The 19,108-nt window shown below is 40.2% G+C and overlaps 1 protein-coding gene and 5 non-coding genes across 6 annotated transcripts; 5 read left to right on the top strand and 1 right to left on the bottom strand.

Annotated features, from left to right (window-relative positions):
- The first annotated feature begins 1,377 nt into the window (after positions 1 to 1,377).
- Positions 1,378 to 1,449, top strand: TRNAD-GUC (transfer RNA aspartic acid (anticodon GUC)). The gene has a single exon. It is a non-coding gene; the product is annotated as a tRNA-Asp (tRNA).
- A 1,140-nt stretch (positions 1,450 to 2,589) lies between these two features.
- On the top strand, positions 2,590 to 2,662 carry TRNAK-UUU (transfer RNA lysine (anticodon UUU)). Its single transcript has one exon. It is a non-coding gene; the product is annotated as a tRNA-Lys (tRNA).
- A 2,590-nt stretch (positions 2,663 to 5,252) lies between these two features.
- On the top strand, positions 5,253 to 5,325 carry TRNAK-CUU (transfer RNA lysine (anticodon CUU)). The gene has a single exon. It is a non-coding gene; the product is annotated as a tRNA-Lys (tRNA).
- Positions 5,326 to 7,916: 2,591 nt separating this feature from the next.
- On the top strand, positions 7,917 to 7,992 carry TRNAK-CUU (transfer RNA lysine (anticodon CUU)). The gene has a single exon. It is a non-coding gene; the product is annotated as a tRNA-Lys (tRNA).
- Positions 7,993 to 11,743: 3,751 nt separating this feature from the next.
- Positions 11,744 to 11,825, bottom strand: TRNAL-AAG (transfer RNA leucine (anticodon AAG)). Its single transcript has one exon. It is a non-coding gene; the product is annotated as a tRNA-Leu (tRNA).
- A 3,345-nt stretch (positions 11,826 to 15,170) lies between these two features.
- LOC148046634 (histone H3) lies at positions 15,171 to 15,581 on the top strand. Its single transcript, XM_087712075.1, has one exon. The coding sequence runs from the start codon at positions 15,171 to 15,173 to the stop codon at positions 15,579 to 15,581; it is 411 nt and encodes a 136-aa protein (XP_087568201.1).
- Positions 15,582 to 19,108: the final 3,527 nt, after the last annotated feature.

Genomic DNA, 19,108 nt, shown 5'->3' on the forward strand with positions numbered 1-19,108 from the left:
TTCAGATGTTAGCTCTGCATTGAACACAACTCTTCCATCTAGACTAGCCTTTTCGTGGCCATGTGCCAAAAGCACAAACCCGCGTGCATGCCAGCACACCCACGTACCCGAAACCCCCCCCCCCCACCCGAGGTGGGTTTCTACCGGTTCGGACATGCACTGAACTGGCCCTGGCCCGCACCCATAATGCAATGCGGCCCTCGCATATCCTTCCCCCTGTGCATGTGCACTGACTCCCCACGCTTCCCACACACCCCGTTCGTGTGTGACCCCTCCCCACGGCTCGTTTTGGGCCTAGTAGGCCTCCCTGCAACCTCCTGGCAGCATAAATGGGTGTGTGGGCCCATGCCGCAGCACCTTGCACTCCGGTTTGGGCCTAGTAGGCCTCCCTGAAGCCTCCTGGGAGCAAAATCGGGCTGTGAGGGGGCGCTGCCCCCGTCACATTCTTCCCGCCCCCTGCGCATGCACACGAGAACCCCCACACATGTGCACACATCTCCTGCATGCGTCCTGCCCCCGTGCATGCGCAGCAGAGACCCGAAAATAAGCTGGCCAGCGGGAGGCTGGCAGAAGGCACGCACACATGCACAGTGCGGCTGAGCTGGGCGACGGCTGGTGTGCCCACAAGGAAGGCTGTGTGTGTCAACAGTGGTTTCCATTCTATTCTATTCTATTCTATTCTATTCTATTCTATTCTATTCTATTCTATTCTATTATTCTATTCTATTCTATTCTATTCTATTCTATTCTATTCTATTCTAATATTATATTAAATTATTATATTATATTATATTATATTATATTATATTATATTATATTATATTATATTATATTATATTATATTATATTATATTATATTATATTATATTATATTATATTATATTATATTATATTATATTATATTATATTATATTATATTATATATTATATATTATATATTATTATATTATTATATTATATTATATTATATTATATTATATTATATTATATTATATTATATTTATTATATTATTATATTATTATATTATATTATATTATATTATATTATTAATTATTATATTATATTTTTCTCATTTAGAGAAATATAATATAATATTTTGCCTTTAAAAAATATTCCTCAAAATATTACATTCTTGTAGGAGAGGGGGCGCTTCCCACAGTTTGAAAAAAAAATGTGCGAATTTTTCTCCTGAAAAGGGAAAAAAAGAGAACAACCTCTTTGTGTTCCTGTTAAAAACTGTATTCCAAATTTCAAAACAGAATAACACTTTTATTTGGCTATCCAAACGTCTCCAGAGAGTCAGGTTTTTCATGTGGACTAGCAACTTGGATAAGATAGTTTTTACCTCGCTGGAAAAAAAAACACCTTCATCGCTTTCCTCGTTAGTATAGTGGTAAGTATCCCCGCCTGTCACGCGGGAGACCGGGGTTCGATTCCCCGACGGGGAGGATGGTTTTTTTCCCCCCCTTTTCTTTTGTTATATCCCATTATTTTCACCTTTCTGCCAGAGGAATGAAAAGCAGGAAATATGGAATTGTTTTTATTTTCTCTCTCTTTATTTCATGATCTAAATTGGGTACTTTGCAGTGAAGTTTTCCTCACATTTGCTAACCTAAAAATTCTTCGACTCCTTGGCATTCTCTGAGCATGGTTGTTTTCTTGGAGACGTCTCATAACCAAACTAGGTAACATTATCAGTGCAAGTGTACTAGTGCACAGCGCACTTTCACTGGTGATATTATGAAAGTTCGGAAAACAACCAGGAGCCTTCATTTCAACCCTGGGCTACAAATATTTTCCTTCATTGCTAAATCTTTTGTAATTCCAGGGAACCACAGTTATAACTTGCAGTAGAAACACCTTCCAGATGATTTTTTTTTTTTTAAAAATGGTATTGATTAGGTTGAACAGGAGAAAAGCCAAAGGAAAATGATTAATCTATTTATATATAAATGTGTTTGTGAGTGTGTGTGTTTGTGTGTGTTTGTGTGTTCCAGCATAAGTCTGGAACTCCTCAAGCAATTTCGACCAAACTTGGCACACAGATGACTTTCTCTTTGGAAACAAATACTTTGGGGGGTAAGACACCCTTAATACTCCTGGAGGGGGAGTGTTCTGTTATGATACAGCCTGTTGTGCCGTCAAATGGCTTCTACTCTATTGCGACAAATTGGATTCTACTGTACAGCGCAGTGGAGTTTCCGTTGTAACGGCTTCACTGTACTCCACAGGGGGGGTTCCTCTGGTAAAGAGGAAAATTCAACATTAGAAATTACGTTTGGTCCAGAAATTCCCCCCCTATAAAGAAATACCCGGGCAATGCTGGGTTATCGGCTAGTTCTATAATATTTACTCATGGGGAAGAGAGGAGGAAAAATACTCCGAATGCTTGATGTCCACAGACACTTCTTGAACCATATCCCAAAATATTTTTTTTTCATGGGACAGATGTGAAACATGTTTGGTGGGGAGAATTTTTTCCCCCAGGCCTCCAATTGTGAAGGTCTTGATTTGAAAAATAAAAATTTAGCAGAATTGGGCAACTTAGTGGATGGCTTTCAGGAGCCGTTTAAGGTTGAAAATTCAGAGCCTGGATAGCTCAGTCGGTAGAGCATCAGACTTTTAATCTGAGGGTCCAGGGTTCAAGTCCCTGTTCAGGCGATTATTTTTTCCCCCCTTTCTTTCTCAATAGTTTACATGAATCTTGGTGCACTCTCTCTTCTCAACACTTGACCCAATTTTGACAAGGACTATGAAGGCCAAGGAGCACAGATGTACAATAACTAATTTTGAAGCTTGGGCTCATGTTTTTGGCTGTTTCTTCCCTTCGTTAAATAAACTTTTTGCTTTAGTTTACCTGTATACAAAGCTTGTAACAAATTTGCAAACAAGCCACACCGCATTTGAATATGAAGAGAATTTGGAGCACATATTTTAGAATGACAGAGTTGGGAGGGACCTTGGAGGTCTTCTAGTCCAACCCCCCCCCCCCCCCCGCTTAGGCAGGAAACCTAACACCAGACAAATGGTTATCCAACATCTTCTTAAAAACTTCCAGTGTTGGAGCATTCATAACTTCTGGAGGCAAGTTGTTCCATTGATTAATTCTTCCTACTGAGAGGAAATTTCTCCTTACTTCTAGGTTGCTTCTCTCTTTGATTAGTTTCCACCCATTGCTTCTTGTTCTACACCCAGGTGCCTTGGAGAATAGCTTGACTCCCTCTTCTTTGTGGCAGCCCCTGAGATATTGGAACACTGCTATCATATCTCCCATAGTCCTTCTTTCTATTAAACTAGACATACCCAGTTCCTGCTACCGTTCTTCATATGTTTTAGTCTCCAGTCCCCTAATCATCTTTGTTGCTCTTCTCTGCACTCTTTCTAGAGTCTCCACATCTTTTCTACATCTATCAACCAAAACTGAATGCCGTATTCCAAGTGTGGTCTTACCAAGGGATTATAAAGTGGTATTAACACTTCACGTGATTTTGATTCTATCCCTCTGTTTATGCAGCCTAGAACTGTGTTGGCTTTTTTGGCAGCTGCTGCACACGGCTGGCTCCTATTTAAATGGTTGTCCACTAGGACTCCAAGATCCCTCTCCCAGTTACTACTATTGAGTGAGGTACCACCTATACTGTACCTGTGCATTTTGGTTTTCTTGCCTAAATGTAGAACCTTACTTTTTTATTTGCTTTTCTTTTTAACCACAGCTGTTTCTTTTTTTAATATGTTGGAAAAACCTATCCATCTAATTCAGTTCCAAGCTGGGAGAAAGACAAAATGGGGGCTGGAGGTTGTTTGGAAAGATGGTTTAATGATGAAGCACATGTGATCCTGGGCAGCTGACCACATGGAGTTGAGAGTGGGGGCTTTTTATACCTTCTCTTGGGCTTTGCACTTGAGCTTCCTGTTTCTGTGCAAGAGCATGTATTCTACTGGCTGTTAGACTCCCATGGGGCCACATACAAATCCTAGGAGTTTGTCTGAGCTACGTTTGGCTGATGCAATGAAGGGGCCTGTTGGGAAATTCCTATTGTGGCTGAGGGCTAATCCAACCTTTGTTGGATCTTGGGTGAGGGTATTTGCTTATGAATAGAGCTATCTATCTCTTTATCTCTTAAGTGCTGCCATCTGCTGTGGGCTACTAAGGAAGATGGGGGTTGCTTTCCAAGAGCACGTTTCTCCTTTTCTCATCCAGGGAAATATAATATTCTGCCTTTTTAATATTTCTCAAAATATTTCATTCTTCTAGGAGAGGGGTGGGTGCTAACTTTCTACCCAACAGGAGGGTGGGATTGGAGGGAAGGGAAAGGAAAGGGAGAGAGAGAAAGTAAGAAGGAAAGGAAAGAAAGGGAGGGAGGGAAAGGAAGAAGGAAAGGGAAGAAGGAAAGGAAAAGAAAGGAAAAGAAGACAGAGAAAGTAAGAAAAAAGGAAAAGAAAGAAGAAAAGGAAAAGGAAAAGGAAAAGAAAAGAAAGGGAGAGAGAGAAAGTAAGAAGAAAAGGAAAGAAAAGAAAAGAAAGGGAGAGAGGGAAAGGAAGAAGGAAAGGAAGAAGGAAAGGAAAAGAAAGGAAAAGAAGACAGAGAAAGTAAGAAAAAAGGAAAAGAAAGAAGAAAAGGAAAAGAAAAGAAAGGGAGAGAGAGAAAGTAAGAAGGAAAAGAAAGGAAAGGAAAAGAAGAGGGAGAGAGGGAAAGGAAGAAGGAAAGGAAGAAGGAAAGGAAAAGAAAGGAAAAGAAGAGAGAGAAAGTAAGAAAAAAGGAAAAGAAAGAAGAAAAGGAAAAGAAAAGAAAGGGTGAGAGATAAAGTAAGAAGGAAAAGAAAGGAAAGGAAAAGAAGAGGGAGAGAAATTAAGAAAGTAAAAGCAGTCAGGCAGGAAGGAGGGAGGGAAGGCAGGGAAAGAAAGGAAAAGAAGAAGGAAAGGAAGGGGAAGATGGAAAGGAGAGAGAGAGAGAGAAAGTAAGTAAGAAGGAAAAAAAGGAAAGGAAAAGAAAGTTGCTTTCCTTTTAGGAGAAATGCAACATAGCAGCCACACATATTGAAAATTGGCTCTTGATAAAAGCAGTTTACTGAATAAATTGCAGAATTCAAAAGGGTGTTAATAGTCCTGGAGATTGTTATGGGAAATAGAGGAAAATCAACTCAAGGTTGTTAGAAAGAGTGGAAAACGTTGTTCCCTCGTAACCACCATCACTCGGTCTCTGTCAGCAGAATGACAACCGATAGTATCAGTCCCAATACCGTTATCAGCAGCCCGGCTAGCTCAGTCGGTAGAGCATGAGACTCTTAATCTCAGGGTCGTGGGTTCGAGCCCCACGTTGGGCGCAAGCGTTTCTTTTTTTTTAATTCCCCTCTACGCATTTAAAAACTCTAACCTTCAATTTGGAAGTTTCCACTTTCAGACCGTTCGGTGGGATCTGTACGAAATCTGATACTGCACCGTCGGACTTAGCGTTTCTCCAAATTTGGTTTCCTGGTCCAAAGCAAATGGAATATATAATGATGAAGGCATGCTGACTTTTGTTTAAAAAATGTTAAAATAAAATTATTTTTATCTTATTCTTTTTTTAGGCTTGGGTGTTAAAGGATCTCTGCTGTCTGTTGGTTAATGGCGACTGGGGAAAGGGATCTGGAAATGTATTCCGTGTTGTAATGAAATCTGAATCGCAAGACAAAATAGAATAGAAATGAATAGAAATGAATAGAAATGAATAGAATAGAATAGATAGATAGATAGAGAGAGAGAGAGAGAGAGAGAGAGAGAACAAATGCACATATTAGGTAGGTAGGTAGGTAGGTAGGTAGGTATATTAGATAGATAGATAGATAGATAGATAGATAGATAGATAGATAGATAGATAGATAGATAGATAGATAGATAGATAGATAGATAGATAGATAGATAGATTAGGTAGGCAGGCAGGCAGACAGACAGACAGACAGACAGATAGATAGATAGATTAGATAGAGACAGACAGACAGATAGATGATATAGATATAGCTATAACAGATACAGATATTAGGTTTAGGTAGGTAGGTAGGTAGGTAAATAGACAGACAGACAGACAGATACATATATTAGATAGAGATAGATAGATTAGAGAGAGAGAGATAAATAGATATACAATACAGATATTAGATAGATAGATAGATAGATAGATAGATAGATAGATAGATAGATAGATAGATAGATAGATAGATAGGGGTAGGGGTAGGGGTAGGGGTAGGGGTAGGGGTAGGGTAGGGATAGGGATAGGGATAGGGATAGGATAGATAGATAGATAGATAGATAGATAGATAGATAGATAGATAGATAGATAGATAGATAGATAGATAGATAGATAGATAGGGGTAGGGGTAGGGGTAGGGGTAGGGGTAGGGGTAGGGGTAGGGGTAGGGGTAGGGGTAGGGGTAGGGGTAGGGGTAGGGGTAGGGATAGATAGATAGATAGATAGATAGATAGATAGATAGATAGATAGATAGATAGGGGTAGGGGTAGGGGTAGGGGTAGGGGTAGGGGTAGGGGTAGGGTAGGGGTAGGGGTAGGGATAGGGATAGGGATAGAGATAGATAGATAGATAGAGATAGATAGATAGATAGATAGATAGATAGGGGGGGGTAGGGGTAGGGGTAGGGGTAGGGGTAGGGGTAGGGGTAGGGGTAGGGGTAGGGATAGGGATAGGGATAGGGATAGGGAGAGAGAGAGAGAGAGAGAGAGAGAGAGAGAGAGAGAGAGAGAGAGAGAGAGAGATATGATATAGATATAGATGATATAGATATAGATATAGATATAGATTAGATATAGATATAGATATAGATATAGATATAGATATAGATATAGATATGAATAGAGATAGAGATAGAGATAGAGATAGAGATAGAAGATAGAGATAGAGATAGAGATAGATATAGTATAGATATATATAGATATAGATATAGATATAGATATAGATATAGATATAGATATAGATATAGATAATATACTTATCTGTGACTCAGCAAATTATAATGTAAATGTATTGGCAATATGGCTTTTATTGCCTCACAAAAACAGCAGCCATTTTAAATTGGAGCCCCGTTTTTGAAAAATGCGGATTTATCAGAGTAACAGTCCCCCAAAGTGATTTTTCAGGAGGCAAATTGACTTTCTTGTTTTTGTTTTTCTTTGAAGATGTTTCGCTTCTCATGCAAGCAGCTTCTTCAGCTCTGACAGGATGGTGGGGAATACCAGAGCTGATGAAGCTCCTTGGATGACAAATGAAACTTCTTCAAAGAAAAAAAAAAGAAACAAGAAAGTCAATTTGCTTCCTGAAAATGCACTTTCTGAGAATCTCTACAGACAATCAAGAGTTGGAAGGGGCCTTGGAGATCTTCTAGTCCAACTCAGGGAGAAGCAATGGCTAAGATTTATAGAATGGCGATTAGAATTATGTATGAAATCATAAGAGTGGAAATGTATAAGGCAAGAATAAAGCAACCTGGATGGAAATACAATATTCTTATATTTGTAAATACTGAATAGACCAATTGTAAATAAGCACGGTAGTTATAATATTTAGCTTTATATTCTAGTATAGATGACAAAGACATTGCTCGACACGGTTACATTGTGCCCAATGCTTTAATGTGTGTTTAATTAAAAAAAACTTTTTATTAAAAACCAAACCAGAAAGTCCAGTTGCCTCTTGAAGAAAATAAAAGCCTGAAAATCGGCTCTTGAGAAAAGCATTTTACTGAATAAACTGCAGTGTTCGGAAGGGTGTTAATAGTCCTGGAGATTGTTATGGAAAATAGAGGAAAATCAACTCAAGGTTGTTAGAAAGAGTGGAAAACGTTGTTCCCTCGCAACCACCACCACTCAGGCTCTGTCAACAGAATAAAAACCGATAGTATCAGTCCCAATACTGTTATCAGCAGCCTGGCTAGCTCAGTCGGTAGAGCATGAGACTCTTAATCTCAGGCGTCGTGGGTTCGAGCCCCACGTTGGCTGCAAACCTTTTTTTAGAATAGAATAGGATACAATAAATAGAAATGAATTGAATAGTGAGAAGAGAATGTAGGGTAGAATAGAAATGAATAGAATAGAGAGAAGAGAAGAAAATGTAGAGTAGGATAGAATAGAATTAGAAATGAAGAGAAGAGAATGTATGATAGAATAGAAATGAGTAGAATAGAAGAGAGAAGAGAATGTAGGGTAGGGTAGAATAGAAAAAAATAGAATAGAATAGAATGTAGGGTAGGGTAGATTAGAATAGAATATTTTATTGGCCAAGTGTGATTGGACACACAAGGAATTTGTCTTTGGTGCATATGCTCTCAATGTACATAAAGAAAAATAAAATAGAATACATTCTCCAAGAATCATAATATACAGCACTTGGTGATAGTCATAGGTTACTAATAAGCAATCAAATCGTACGGAGAAACAAATATAAATCATAAAAATACAAGCAAAATGGTTATAGTCGTAAGTGGGAAGAGGAAGGAAGAGAAGAATAATAGTAATACAGTCTTAGTAAATAATTTGACAGTGTGAGTGGGATTAGTTGTTTAGCAGAGTGATGGCATTCGGGGGGGGGGGGGGGACTGTCCTGTGTCTAGTTGATTCCGGTGTGCAGTGCCTTTATAGTGTTGATTTGAGGGTAGAAGTTGAACAATTGATGTCCAGGATGTGAATGGTCTGCAGATTTGAGATTTACCCCCAACGTGTAGAAAAACATTGCCTACTACAACAGTGATTTGGGTGCCAGCGCTTATACGACCGAGGGACCTTAAAAAACAACAGGAAGGCACAGAATATTTTTAAATAGAATCTGTAAGGCAGGAAATCTGTTTGGCTGGTCAGTTTGGGGGAAGCTAGATTGGTTCTTCTTCGCATAACTGAGATTACTTGAATTATAGGATTTCTATTGTTAAGCAGACAATCCGAGACATCACCCTGCCAACAAAAGTGCATATAGTCAAGCAGGAGACTTTACACCAGGGTTAGTCACAGGGCTGGATTTAGATGAAAAGAGGCCCTAGGCTATTCCACTTATGAGGCCCTTTCACCTCCCATTTTTAAGTTTGTAAATTGCATGAGAGACAATAAAATACATCATTACTGTGATATATATCAATATATATAGCTGGCCTCCCGATGGAGCGCGGCTCTGCTCTGCGGCAAAGGCAGTGAGGCCAGCCGCCTCCCCTGCTGCGCTCAGCTGCCCGGCTCAGCCCCCTCGCCCTCACCTGCCTGGCCGCTGGTGGGTTCCGTGTCGACGGGGCAGCTACTGGGAGCGGCCGCACCTCTCGCCCGGGAACATGGGCGGGCTCCCCAACTGCCGCAGCACTGGAGCGATCTTAACCAATACATTTTAATGTTTGTTTATTAGCCATATGCATAGAATTTCTCCTTATTTTCGGTTCAGTGTTTTAGTGTTCACTGTTTTTAGAATAGTGTAATTTTAATTTTGCTAACAATTTGAATGTAGGCCCCTCTTGATCTTGAGGCCCTAGGCTGAAGCCTAGTTAGCCTATAGGAAAATCCGGCCCTGGGTAATCAACCTTTTTATACCTACCGCCCACTTTTGTATCTCTGTTAGTAGTAAAGTTTTCTAACCGCCCACCGGTTCCACAGTAAAAAAAACATTTCCTGGACCCTAATGTAATAATGGTGCCCAATGAGGAAATACATAACAAAGAGAATTACTTACCAGTAACTTAATATGTATATATTAAGTTATAATATCTATATGCACAACACAAGTGTGTATAGTCAAGGCGATGGTTTTCCCAGTTGCAATGGGTGGCTGTGAAGGTTGGACCATAAGGAAGGCTGAGCACCAAAGAATTGAGACCTTTGAAACTATGGTGCTGGAGAAGACTCCTGCAATCCCTTGGACTGCAAGGTAATGAAACCAGTCAGTCCTAGGGGAGATCAACCCTGTCTGTTCTTTAGAAGACCCTTGAAGAGGAAACTCAACTACTTTGTCCACCTAATGAGAAGGAAGGACTCACTGGAGAAGAGCCTAATGCTGGGAACGATGGAGGGCAAAAGAAGAAGGGGACGACAGAGAAGGAGGTGGCTGGATGGAGTCACCGAAGCAGTTGGCATTAGCTTAAATCCAGAGGATGGTAGAGGATAGGAAGGCCTGGAGAAACATTGTCCAGGGGGTCCAGATGACTTCGCAACTAACAACTGTAACAGCTTGCCTCCAGAAGTTGTGAATGCCCCAACACTGGAAGTCTTTAAGAAGATGTTGGATAGCCATTTGTCTGAAACGATATAGGGTTTCCTGCCTAGGCAGAGGGTTGGACTAGAAGACCTTCAAGGTCCCTTCCAATTCTGCTATTGTTTTGTATTGTATAATAATACAATAGCAAAGTGGTCCTTTTGGTCCATTGTGGAGATGGAATGTTGAGATAATGGGGGAGGGAGGGTGTGTCCTTGATTGAAGAGGGAACTTGAGGCTTCTCACCCATTTTGCAATTTGTTTATTAGGGAACTGCAACAAGGCGGTAAGGTTGAGAGGGGCATCTAAAGGTTTGAATATTCATTTCTTTGTTACATGTCTTTCTCGCCTATCTCGCCCTGGGGCCTATTCTAGATGATTCTTACCACAATGAAATGACAAGAAGTGTGTTAAGCCTAACCTTTATAAAGTAATGGAGCAATAGGGCAAGGATTAGAGCATGTACAGAGTGTAGCTCAGTGATGGAGAACCTTTTCTGCCCCGAGTGCCGAAAAGGGAAGACTTCAGGCACATTCATCTGGGCTGCGATCAGGAAGAGGAGTTGCTTAGGGGGCAGCCGTGCCCCCCCCCCAAATTAACTGCAAATCTTCCAGTTAATCAGCTGGCCAGCATGCTCACACTGAAAACAAAAGACTTAGCTCTTCCAGTTTTCAGCACTAATGCACGCTCAAAGGTCAGCTGATCTGCATGAACGAATGGATATGAAATTAATGTTTCTAATTGTAGGAAGTTAGCATCCACCCCTCCTCTGGAAAAATGAAATATCCTGGGAAATATTGAAAAGGCAGAATATTATATTTCCCTGGATGTGAAAAGGGAGAAAGATGTTTTTAAAGACAGAGTAACTCCCTGCCCCCACCCCCTTTATCAATCAGCCATTAAAGCCTGAGCTAGTCTACTTTACATAATAAAGGAAGGATTAGCCTTTCACAGAAACTCACCACATGGCATCTGGTAATTCAAACTTCGACCTGAAAAACCTTACAATAGAATAAATAACTAAAAAGAAAACAAGATACAGGGACAAGGGAATAAAAGATGAGCGGGCAGGGAAGAGGGGGAGAACAGGCTATGGTAGTGTGTGATATGGCATGTTTTATTGACATCTCTCTTGGGAGAAAGGTTGCCGTTAGTTCTTTTCATTTATAATTTTAGATTTATTTTGTTGGTGGATTTTTGTGATTTTCCTTCATTGCATCCCATCCAGAGTCTTGATTTGGTGCCTAACAAATAAGTATCTCTCTAGGGCTAGAGGTAGCCTTTTCACCCACAAAGAGTGTCCCTCAAGTCAAATTTGGCCTCTGGAGAAACGCACGCATATTCTAAACACGTTTTATTTTTATTTTTTTTGCAGGATAAAATATGGGAACCGCTGAACGTTCAACTTGTCACCTGGTTCAACTCTGCTTTCCCGGAGAGGCAGAGAAACATTTTTAGACGAATGGTTTTTTTTGCTGACGTCTCAAAGCGGGGTGGGGTTGGGGAAGTCTTTTTCAAAAAGAAACCCTTGGCAGCGGTGGGATTCGAACCCACGCCTCCGAAGAGACTGGAGCCTTAATCCAGCGCCTTAGACCGCTCGGCCACGCTACCACGCTTTTAAACAAGAGGCAGATGGCTCAGGAATTCTGGGAATCGAAGTCCACGGGACTTTTAAAAAGTTGCCGAATTTGAACAATGCCCGGTTTTTTTTTTCCACTAGACTTTCTTGCAGTTTCTTTTGAAGACGTTTCGCGTCTCATCCAAGAAGCTTCTTCAGCTCTGACAAGACAGTGAGGAATGGGAGCTTCTGTTTAGAGCCGAAGAAGCCTCTCTTGGATGAGAAGCGAAATGCCTTCAAAAGGGGGGGGGGGAAACACTCGAGTAAGTCCAGTTGCCTCCTGAAAAAAGAAAACACCTTTGGGACAAACACAATCTGGATGATGGAGAATCTCGCTTCAAGGGTGTCTTGTGATGTGGCCTCAACATCAGGACCACGTGGTCTTACTTGGCTATAATTTTTTTTTGAATTTTTTGAAAGGTTTAAAAGAACCCGAGGGTTTCTTTTAAAAAAAAACAAGCATTCTTGATCAGACCATGAGAAAGTTAAGGGTGGAGAGAAGGAAATCGGGTTGCGGGAAATAATAATGAAGTAGATTAAAAGCAGCTATTGAAATGGCAACAGGAAACCTTATGGCTGCAGGACTGTAACTTTGTGGCTTGTATCCTTACCATTGATATTGATATTGATTGTTTCCGGATTGCTTATTTGTACCCTATCACTATCATTAGGTGGTGTACCTTATGATTCTTGAGGAAAGTATGTCTTTTATGCATACTGAGAGCCTATGCACTAAAGACAAATTCCTTGTATGTCCAATCACACTTGGCCAATAAAGAATTCAATTCCATTCTATATTCTATTCCATTCCATCTTCTATTCTATTCCATCCCATCTTCTATTCTATTCCATTCCATTCCATATTCTATTCCATTCCATCCCATCCCATCCCATCTTCTATTCTATTCTATTTCTTCTATTCTATTCCATTCCATATCCCATCCCATCTTCTATTCTATTCCATTCTATTCCATTTTTATTCCATCCCATCCCATCTTCTATTCCATTCCATATTCTATTCTATCCATTCCATATTCTATTCCTTCCCATCCCATCTTCTATTCTATTCCATTCCATATTCTATTCCATCCTATCCCATCTTCTATTCCATTCCATATTCTATTCCTTCCCATCCCATCTTCTATTCTATTCCATTTCATATTCTATTCTATTCAATTCCATATCCCATCCCATCTTCTATTCTATTCCATTTTTTATTCCATCCCATCCCATCTTCTATTCCATTCCATATTCTATTCTATTCCATATTCTATTCCATATTCTATTCTATTCCATTCCATATTCTATTCCTTCCCATCCCATCTTCTATTCTATTCCATTCCATATTCTATTCCATCCTATCCCATCTTCTATTCCATTCCATATTCTATTCCATTCCATCCCATCTTCTATTCTATTCCATTTCATATTCTATTCTATTCAATTCCATATCCCATCCCATCTTCTATTCTATTCCATTTTTTATTCCATCCCATCCCATCTTCTATTCCATTCCATATTCTATTCTATTCCATATTCTATTCTATTCCATTCCATATTCTATTCCTTCCCATCCCATCTTCTATTCGATTCCATATTCTATTCCATTCCATCCCATCTTCTATTCTATTCCATTCTATTCCATTCCATATTCTATTCCTTCCCATCCCATCTTCTATTCTATTCTATTCCATTTCATATTCTATTCTATTCAATTCCCATATCCCATCCTATCTTCCATTCTATTCCATTTTTTATTCCATCCCATCCCATCTTCTATTCCATTCCATATCCTATTCTATTCCATTCCATATTCTATTCCTTCCCATCCCATCTTCTATTCTATTCCATTTCATATTCTATTCTATTCAATTCCATATCCCATCTCATCTTCTATTCTATTCCATTCTATTCCATATTCTATTCCTTCCCATCCCATCCCATCTTCTATTCTATTCCATTTCATATTCTATTCTATTCCATTCTATTCCATTCCATTTTTTATTCCATTCCATCCCATCTTCTATTCCATTCCATATTCTATTCTATTCCATTCCATATTCTATTCTATTCCATTCCATATTCTATTCCTTCCCATCCCATCCCATCTTCTATTCTATTCCATTTCATATTCTATTCTATTCCATTCTATTCCATTCCATTTTTTATTCCATTCCATCCCATCTTCTATTCCATTCCATATTCTATTCTATTCCATATTCTATTCCTTCCCATCCCATCTTCTATTCTATTCCATTTCATATTCTATTCTATTCCATTCTATTCCATTCCATTTTTATTCCATCCCATCCCATCTTCTATTCCATTCCATATTCTATTCTATTCCATTCCATATTCTATTACTTCCCATCCCATCTTCTATTCTATTCCATTCTATTCCATTCCATATTCTATTCCTTCCCATCCCATCTTCTATTCTATTCCATTTCATATTCTATTCTATTCCATTCCATATCCCATCCCATCCCATCTTCTATTCTATTCCATTCTATTCCATTTTTATTCCATCCCGTCCCATCTTCTATTCCATTCCATCTTCTATTCTATTCCATTCCATATTCTATTCCTTCCCATCCCATCTTCTATTCTATTCCATTCCATATCCCATCCCATCCCATCTTCTATTCTATTCCAGTCTATTCCATATTCTATTCCATCCCATCCTATCCCTTCTATTCGATTCGATTCTATCCCATTTCATTCTATTCCATTCCATCCCATCTTCCATTCTATTCCATTCCATATTCTATTCCATCCCATCCCATCTTCTATTCTATTCTATTCCATTTCATTCTATTCCATTCCATATTCTAGTCTATTCCATTCCATATTCTATTCCATCCCATCCCATCTTCTATTCTATTCCATTCTATTCCATTCCATATTCTATTCCATCCCATCCCATCTTCTATTCTATTCCATTCCATTTCATTCTATTCCATTCCATATTCTAGTCTATTCCATTCCATATTCTATTCCATCCCATCCCATCCCATCTTCTATTCTATTCCATTCCATTCCATTCCATTCCATATTCTATTCCATCCCATCCCATCCCATCCCATCCCATCCCATCCCATCCCATCCCATCCCATCTTCCATTCTATTCCATTCCATCCTATCCCATCTTCTATGCTAGCCTATTCTACTCTATTCTATTCTAACCAGAGGGTGTGTGTGGGGGGGAGGAGGAATCACGTTTTGGGCGCGACATTCAAATTCGAAAAGAGCCAATGGGGAGAAAGCGCGCCGGGTATAAATTCCCAGGCAGAGCGCTCAAGCTTCCTCCAAACGTCTGCATCGCTGGCAAAGAAGGGATGGCTCGCACCAAGCAAACGGCTCGCAAGTCCACCGGCGGGAAGGCTCCCCGCAAGCAGCTGGCCACCAAGGCGGCGCGGAAGAGCGCGCCGGCCACGGGCGGCGTCAAGAAGCCTCACCGCTACCGCCCGGGCACCGTGGCCCTGCGCGAGATCCGACGCTACCAGAAGTCCACCGAGCTGCTCATCCGCAAGCTGCCCTTCCAGCGCCTGGTGCGCGAGATCGCGCAGGATTTCAAGACCGACCTGCGCTTCCAGAGCTCGGCCGTCATGGCCCTGCAGGAGGCCAGCGAGGCTTACCTCGTCGGCCTCTTCGAGGACACCAACCTCTGCGCCATCCACGCCAAGCGCGTCACCATCATGCCCAAGGACATCCAGTTGGCCCGACGCATCCGCGGGGAGAGAGCGTAAAGACGCGCAGCGGAGACCCACCGACACCCCCTAAAGGCTCTTTTAAGAGCCCTCACTTCTCCGCGAAAGAGCTTGAAATCTCCCCAACTTATCTCCCTTTGGATCGCCCTATACTCCTCGCAAGAAAGGTTGAGCCTGAAAGCTATCCGCCCTTATAGTTACTTAGAATAGAACAACAGTTGGATGTAAATATTTTATAGTCTACCTTGAATAATGAAATAGGTCTGTAATTCTTAACACCAGAACTATTTTTATTAGGGATACTGACGGAATTATAAGGGGTGGGGGGAGAGAAATCAGTATTTAATATTACAGGTCTTAACTGCAGTGAGAATTATTTACTCACAAAACTGGAAAAATAGAATACCATCAGAGGAAAGTGATAAGAAAAGTGTTAAAGTGCTGCCACCGAGATGAATAGACTTACCAAAGAAATAAAAGATAAAGGAGAATCAATACTATTAGATATGGAATGAATGGTACAGAGGATAGATGTAAAGATTAAGAAAGCATCAAGTGAAGAAAGATTAAGAAATTAGAAAATAGTTACAAAGTTGTATAAATACACATAATACAAAATGTCAGATGTAGAGCACCAATTAGGTATTGTATATAAATTAGTATACTAGTAGATTAGTATGTATAAAAGAACTATATGAATACATGTATACATGTAAAGGGGAAAATGGAGGCATAATGGATGCAGAAATGTTGCAAAGAAGAAAACTGTTACAAAATGGAAAAGAATACTGTTCAATAAAAAGGAAATGTTCATGTGGAGAGAATTTGATGATGTATTATTGTAATTTGAATTTTGAATTTGTTACGTATTATTGTAATTATATCCACCCATAGTTATATTATTAACATTATTGTGACAAATAATAATGAAATTGTGGATTATGACTGTTTAAAAAAAAGAATAACAGTTGGAAAGGATCTTGAAGGTCTTCTAGTCCAACCCCCTGCTTAGGCAGAAAACCCTACATCACTTCAGACAAATGGGTATCTAACTTTTTTTCAGAGAAGCTTTTTAATGTGAGAAAGAGAGAGAAACCCCTTTGGGGGGGTGGGGTTGAATTTTCCTAACTTTGTGGATTTTATTGTGAGCATCCTTAGTTGTTTGCTGTTCCACGGCCTTTTCACACTGCTTATTTGGTTGGTGGGTGGGGAGAAGGGAAGGAGGATTTTAAGGCGCCCCTGCCAACGGGATGTCAGTTGGATTGTTGCACATCTCATAACCATGCTCCCCAGCGTGCCACATATTGAGAGCCACATATTGCACCCCGCGAGGGAACCTCAAATTGCCTAGAAGATGGTGACGCTGGGTTTGGACAGATTTTGGCTTTCCTCACTTACTTTTAAACAATGATTTCCATTTTCATTTCGTACAGTCACATATATACTGTGCATAACCGGGGCCGTATAACATTAAACAATAAACACAGCCATTCCTCTTGTCAACAATACCCCCAAAAATAGAAACCCAATGTACCTCTTCGACCCTCCATACACCTTTCTTTCGCCCCCCTCCAACTTTCCATCTTCCCTCCAACATTCCCCTCTACCCTACTTCCCCTCCCGCTCTCCCACTCCTCTCTCCCAGTACACTCCCTCCCTTCCTCCTCACCCTCCCTCCCATCCTCTCTCCCACCCTCTCTACCCCTCTTTCTTCTATCCCTCTACTCCTCCCTTCGGTGTATTTCTACTATCTATTAATATATTCAGCTTGTCCTATTTTTACAGTGAAATTAAAGAGCAACAGTATACAAGTGCAGTCGCGTTACTTTAAAATCTAACACATACTATATATCCCCCCTCCCCCATAACACCCCACCTCCCTTCCCCCCCCCCCGACTTCCCAGAGCCCGTACACGGTATAGGTTTTTAACAAATACAGTCTAAAATATATTAAGACAAAGGAAATTAAAAAAAAGAAGTTAATAACATCTCTGCATTAAACTCAGCTTCTTCCTGTTGCACTAACTTTAAGCAGTTTAGATTATTCCTAATCTTAAACATAGGCTATCTGTAATTTCTTAGTCCCGTATTTGTTTTGTATATAGTCAATCCATTTTTTCCAGTCTCGTTTATATCTCTCATTTGAATGGTCTTTAATGATGTTTTCAACTACATCCCATCCCGGCTGCCTTACCACCAATCCTGTCCAGGATTATTCAGCAGTAATTATTTCAACAAAAGCTCCAATAAGCTCCATCTCTGTTCTATGGCAGATGCCCAATTAGATTTAACATGGATTCAGGTTTTTTAAATAACTATAACCACAGAGAATGCATGGTCAGTGCTGGGGGTATTTTTTAGCATGGATTTCTGCAGGGGCTTGGACTAGAATCAGGGGTAGTCAACCTTTATATACCTACCGCCCACTTTTGTATCTCTGGTAGTATTAAAAGTTTCTAACCGCCCACCGGTTCCACAGTAATGGTGATTTATAAAGTAGGGAAGTAACTTTACTTTATAAAATTTATAAAGCAGAGTTACAGCAAACCCCTACCGCCCACCACGAAAGCTGGAATGCCCACTAGTGGGCGGTAGGGACCAGGTTGGCTACCACTGGACTAGATGATCTCCAGGTTTCAGCTAATAATTTGTTTTATGATCGTTATCTAACTGATTTTTGCTAAGCTAAATGTTCCTGAAATATTATCTGCTTCACTTCTTCATGACTAATCCTGGGATGGTGGGTGTCCTTGCTTTGGGGTAAGTTGAGATTTTATTGAGAATAAAACAGAGTTGTGGATGTACGAACATATATCATGAGTCATCCTTCACCCTCAGCTGAGTAGAGTAGAGTAGAGTAGAATAGAATAGAATAGAATAGAATAGAATGGAATAGAATAGAATAGAATTCTTTAATGGCCAAGTGTGATTGGACACACAGGGAATTTGTCTTTTGTGCATATGCTCTCAGTGTACATAAAAAGACAAGATACATTCATCAAGAATCATAAGGATACAAGCAGCAAAGTTACTGTCATACTGTCGGGCCAGCAGTCATATTCCTTTTAAGATCTTTGGCCTGCCACACTCTCTTTATTGTGCTGTTTCATTAGTGGGGTAATTGGGAGGGGGGATAGTAAGGAGTAGAATTGTAGAATGTGTTGTCGTCAAAATAAAACATTCCTTTCTAGAAGCCTAAGGTCATTCTTTGTCTCCGCACCTCTGCACCTGACCGGAACTAGATGGGTGGAAATGCCAGCGTGGCAGAGGAAACTTTCAGATTCGGGTTTCCCACAGATTGTACCAACATGTCTCTCTTATTAAATTGGAACTTTGAGGAAAGCTCTGCCTTGGACTCTGATTTAATTCTGGATGATATTTGGAACGCTGACACATACAGTCATAAGTGGGAGGAGATGGGTGATAGGAACGATGAGAAGATTAATAGTAACCAATTCTGTTGTATTTAAGTCCAATGACAATAAAGATTATACTTGTAATTGTAATGCAGAATAATGATGGTAATATATTGCCTTTCTAGATAGTTTGACAGTATTGGCGGAATT

Source organism: Thamnophis sirtalis, unplaced genomic scaffold, assembly GCF_051295495.1.
Source record: "Thamnophis sirtalis isolate CommonGarterSnake01/CBP01778 unplaced genomic scaffold, rThaSir2_p1.2 scaffold_4, whole genome shotgun sequence".
Taxonomy (NCBI): domain Eukaryota; kingdom Metazoa; phylum Chordata; class Lepidosauria; order Squamata; family Natricidae; genus Thamnophis; species Thamnophis sirtalis.